Source organism: Miniopterus schreibersii, assembly GCF_964146895.1.
Source record: "Miniopterus schreibersii genome assembly, chromosome: 18".
In the NCBI taxonomy this organism is placed as follows: domain Eukaryota; kingdom Metazoa; phylum Chordata; class Mammalia; order Chiroptera; family Miniopteridae; genus Miniopterus; species Miniopterus schreibersii.
In genome coordinates this window covers 32,386,266-32,391,270 of record NC_138121.1, presented here as the reverse complement: position 1 = coordinate 32,391,270, position 5,005 = coordinate 32,386,266, and the positions used below count along the sequence as shown (strand labels likewise).

The 5,005-nt window shown below is 50.8% G+C and overlaps 1 protein-coding gene across 1 annotated transcript; it reads left to right on the top strand.

Annotated features, from left to right (window-relative positions):
* Positions 1 to 1,240: 1,240 nt before the first annotated feature.
* Positions 1,241 to 2,366, top strand: LOC308548073 (metallothionein-2A). The gene is made up of 3 exons (XM_081119082.1): positions 1,241 to 1,610; positions 1,866 to 1,931; positions 2,136 to 2,366. Exons 1-3 carry the CDS (start codon positions 1,583 to 1,585, stop codon positions 2,225 to 2,227), a joined length of 186 nt encoding a protein of 61 aa, XP_080975208.1. The 5' UTR covers positions 1,241 to 1,582; the 3' UTR covers positions 2,228 to 2,366.
* The last annotated feature ends 2,639 nt before the right edge of the window (positions 2,367 to 5,005 follow it).

Sequence of the window (5,005 nt, the reverse complement as noted above, 5' to 3'; positions counted from 1 at the left end):
GCAATGGCTGCTCTGAGTTCTCAGCGGCAGTCTGGGTTGGGGAAGGATCCAGTTATCAACCTGAGAATCATCCAAGTTCCTACATAGTACGGCTATGGAAAATCCCAGAAAGGAAAGGACAGGATGTTTTCTAGCACCTTCTACGGGCACCCAGATGGAGCATGGGGGTCAGAATGGGCTCCCCAGAGGAAGTGACATCTGAGCTGAGCTGTGAAGGCATTTCCACAGGACCTTACAGTAAATGCTGCCAGGACAGCCTGTTCTCCGCCGCCTCCTCCCTACACTCCCCAAAACATGCCAGGGCCCTCCAGCAACCCATTTCCTGGCTCTGACGACACACTCTGGGCATTCCAAGGTTGATGATCCAGAGAAGAATCCAGACCACCCGACCTCTTTTCCTCTCAGCATCCACTGAGGAAGAAAGCTGTTGGGTTTTTCCTTTCCTCGTGTTCCAGAAAATGCCAACATTCCAGCCAATGGTTCCCTCCTCCCCTTTCCCTCCCCTGCCTGGCAAGACCCTCTCACCCTCCTGGCCTCGCTGGTCCGCTTCCTCCCAGGCTGGGCTGGGTCTCCTCTCTGCTCCCCCTGCCCCAGGGGGTGCCTCCCATCCTAGCCATGGCCCTGGTATCACCTTTTCCTGGGCCCCTGTGACACTGCCCCCATGACCAGGAGTTTCTGGAGCACAACGCTTGCGGCTTCGTGATATTTATCTCCCCTGTGGGTGGCTGATGTCTATCCTTAGAAGGCCTTCAGCATCTTCTGGACCCTCTCATTTGAATCGCTGGGTGCTGCCCTCTCTAGCTCTGTGACCTTGGGCAAGTTACTTAACCTCTGATCCCTCCTCTTTAGAACGGGAACAGCACATAGACCTTACCTCACAGTGTTGATACAGGATGAAATGAGAGCTCACACATAACTCGATTTCTACCCTTTCTACTGCGTATCAAAACACTGCATGTACAGTGGTTATGTCAATAACCGTCCCACGGGTTTAACATGATGCTACACAATTATTAAGCCTTTACAGGTACAAAGAGGTTTTTTTGGTAATCTCTTCTCATTTCCAATGGATTCTTTGTCCCAGCAGGATTCCCAGGGCAGGCTTTCTCTGGCTCTCTAACCACTGGGGTTCAGGCTCTCTAACCACTGGGGTTCAAGCGCCGGGCGCGCAGAGGTGGAAGGGTGCTGTGCCCAAGGTCACCGCGGGGGGCCGGAGGCGGGGCGCTCGGCGCACGGCCCCACTGCCGCGGGCGCGTGGTTAGAGCTCTGCAGCCGGCCCCACCCGCGCCGAGGTCGCCCGGGGCGCCACAGGGCTGCTTCTGGGAACTGTCGCCCGCACGCCGTGTGCACGGCAGCGTGCGCCCGGCCCGGTGCGCTCGGCCCCGTGCGCCCGGCCGCCGCCCCTGACTCATCGAGGGGCGTGTGCAGCCGGCGCCCGGCACCAGCGGGCTTTTGCACTCGACCCAGCTGCATCCGGCTATAAAGGAAGCCCTCCGCGCGCTCCCTCCACCGCGCCTCCTCCGAGTCCCAGCGATCCGTTCTTGCATCTGTCCCAGGACTCCAGCCACCACTTTAGCTCGCCATGGACCCCAACTGCTCCTGCGCCACCGGTAAGTGGACCTGGTCTGGAGCTGGGGATGCCCAGTGTGGGTTGTAGAGCTAGAGAAGCAATTTCGGACCCCTCCTGCTCTCCTTAATCACCGGGTTTCAGAGTCCTTACTAATGGCCTTTTTCTTAAAGCGTTTGGTTACTGAATGGTTGTGGAGCTGGGTTCCTTGGGCATCTGGGACTGGAACCCAGGCTCCTAGCACCCCTTCAGTCTTCAGGTCTCCAGCGACCATTTTCACCTGTCTTTCTTCTTGCAGGTGGCTCCTGCACCTGCGCCGGCTCCTGCAAATGCAAAGACTGCAAATGCACCTCCTGCAAGAAGAGTGAGTGGAATCCTCCCTTCTACTCCCTAATGCCCCTCCCGCGCCCACCCTCTATTCCACCCAGAGGGGAATTTAAACAGGGCAGTTGGCACCCCTTAGGGAAGGTGGTACCTCCACAATAGCCCCCTCATCTGGAAGGACGGGATTCCTTATTAATCTTTGTATCCCAAGCGCTCATTTCTGCCGCCACCTCCCTTTCTCCAGGTTGCTGTTCCTGTTGCCCCGTGGGCTGTGCCAAGTGCGCCCAGGGCTGCATCTGCAAAGGAGCATCGGACAAGTGCAGCTGCTGTGCCTGATGTGGGGGAGAGCCTGCTGCCCCGTGTAAATAGAGCCATGTGTATGAACCTGCATTTTTTTGTAAAACCCTGATCCGTTTGCTACATTCCCTCTTTTTTCTGTAAAGCACATGAATGATAATAAAAGTTTTTTACTTTATTCTGACTCTGTTTTCCTTGGTGTACCCACCCGGGCTGGGGCATTGGGTGGGAAATGAAGAGACCTGGAGTCCGGATTGAGGTGTTAATCCCTAATAGCCTTAAGGCAAGCCAGGTGGCCTCACTGAGAGGCTGTAAGGGCCTTGGGTGGATACAGGATCCCCTCTGCTGTCATGCCAACATTGATGGTACAGAAGCCTCTTAGTCCAGAATTCTCATTCTCTGATTTCCCTGTCCCACTTCAGTACCTCACTGGATTTAAGGCTTGAACGTAAATAGGGTGGAAAACAACTCCCCACTTGCTTGATGCTGGCTTTAAAACCCTTGTACTGAATGAGTTATTTTTCCTCCTATCTATCCCAGACCTAATTGGTAAATAATTACCATGAAATGACATAAAAGAGCAATACAAACCCACATTTTTCCATTTTAAAAAGCTGCACATGGCTCATCAGAAGTGTGCAATGAGCACTGGAAACAATTCATAAACGCCCCAATGTGTGGACCACAAACACCTGGAGTACCACTGCTCCCAATGCCCCCACAGGGAAGGGTCACTCTTGGCTCGCCCCGTGACACCTGCTCCCCTGAGAGCTCCCAGGTTGAACTTGGCTCTGAATCTTTGCAAGTTCCTCCTACGGCAGACTGAAATCTGGCCCTCCTCCAAAATCCAGCTCTTGGCTGTTTGGAACCAGCAAAGTGTCTAGGGATTTGGAAGGAATTGCCTGGGCTTTTCTTAGCAAAAGGGAGGGTGCCTGAGAATTTCCAGATGAAGGACTTCCTGTCAGCCTGTGCAGAGTGATGTCTGGTTCTGCAGTTTGGAGACAGTAATGTGTAATTAATGACAACGGTTAGTCCCCCCTGGCTATTTGTGGAGGGAGTTGCTATTTGATGTAAAATCAAAGAGAAAGACAAGTCATGTGGACCAGAAGTCAGGATTGTGCTTGCCTGCAAGGCTCTGTGTGAGGAAGGAATCACAAAAGCCAGTCTGTGCCAAGTGCACGGGTTTTAGTGTCATGCATCCTGGTTCACAGCCTACTTTGCACAAGTGGTATGTCCTGTGCAAGTTGCTGAAACTCTCTGAGCCTCCATTTTCCCATTTGTAGAAAGGAGATTATATCTCTAAGTGAGAAAGAAGTGATAGTGTCCTGGCCCCAGGCTAGGGCATAATAAACAGTGGCTGCTATGATCGCAATGACATTCGTGGGAAGAGAATCTCTTCTAGCTCCCAAAAAGTTCTTGGAGAAAGGCTCGTTGGTTTAGAAGCATTACTCTGGATTGGACGGTAAGGGTGGGATTAAAAATTTGCTGACCTGGTGCCAGGAAGATATAGGTGACCTCCTGTAATAAGCAGCCTGGGACAAGACACTGCCACAGCATTTGGGTAGACACAAAAGCCTTTCCCACCCTTTATGCCATTTCATCCACACAGGAGCCAGGGAGAGTGAAAATGCAAGGGCCAAAGTGATTGTGTCATTTTCCAGAGCAGTTAAGCGACCTGCCCAAGAAGTCACAGGTGTGAACCTATGCTGCAGGTGGCTTCACTCCCTGGCCACTGCTAGCTGATCATGATGTCACCGGATGCTAAACCCTGCCTCTCACAATGACAATTAGAAGGGACTTCCGAGAAGGACCGTTTGTACCCCTGGCTTGAGAGATGAGAAACTGAAGCCCAGAGAGCTTGCAGCACTATGCAGGCTCCAGCTGTGTGTTCTTGCCACTAAGGCCTCTAAGCCAGGTTTCAGTATCTTTGTCTTCTGTGGGAAATCTGGGGGTAGAGTGGTGGGTGAGACATGATGCTGCAGTTAGCCTGCAGTGCAGGTCCCACCTGTGTCACGGAGAACCGCGTGACATACACTCTATGTGGCTAAGTCTCCTTCGCTGTAAAGGGGCAAAATAAACCGTATGGGTCAGAGGAGGGAATGAACATGTACAGAACCTACACGAGCCCTGGCATGTGGTGAGTGGTCTACAATACTAGCTTCTTGTTTTATGACTATTCTACATAGCCAAGGGGAAAAATATTGACCTCTAGACAAAACCAGGACTGGTGTGTCCTGTGTTGTCCTCATCAACCCCATGAGGATGTGACCTGAAGACCAGAGTCCTTCACTCTTCCACCAAATTGTGATCGACACAAAAAATGTCCAGTCATGAGGAAGATGCCCTGTGTCTTCTCAGACACCCAAAGAAACCTGCTACTTTTTCTACCACCTTCACATTGTACTTTGAAATGATTCATGTTCTCTTAAATATATTTATATAGAAAGCAAACTATTTTACCACTGATAGCAAGAAACTGTATGATGCGAGACAGTGGAGAGAGCCAGACAATTTTATTGTTATACTAATAATAGCATAATTATATCACTATTTTTATTATAAATATTTATATTGTTATCAATTATTATATATAATTATTATAAATATCTATATATTTCACTATGGTTCACTTGTGTTGCTGCCACAGTTGAGCTTTCTCTTGTTTAAATGGCTTCAAGCAGTAGAGAAGTGTTGTCAACAGACCTCGGCCAGAGGCTGATGACTCAGGGACCTTCTCCTTCCCTTGGAAGCTTTACTGGATTCCACCGAGTATACAAATTCCCAGCTATGTCAACCTGGGCAAGTAATTTAAACTCC

Bases quoted from the DNA above. Each gene is read 5' to 3' on its own strand.
- LOC308548073 (XM_081119082.1), top strand. From the start codon at position 1,583: ATGGACCCCAACTGCTCCTGCGCCACCG. The intron at 1,611-1,865 runs GTAAGTGGACCT...TTCTTCTTGCAG, and splicing joins CAACTGCTCCTGCGCCACCG to GTGGCTCCTGCACCTGCGCC. The intron at 1,932-2,135 runs GTGAGTGGAATC...CCCTTTCTCCAG, and splicing joins ATGCACCTCCTGCAAGAAGA to GTTGCTGTTCCTGTTGCCCC.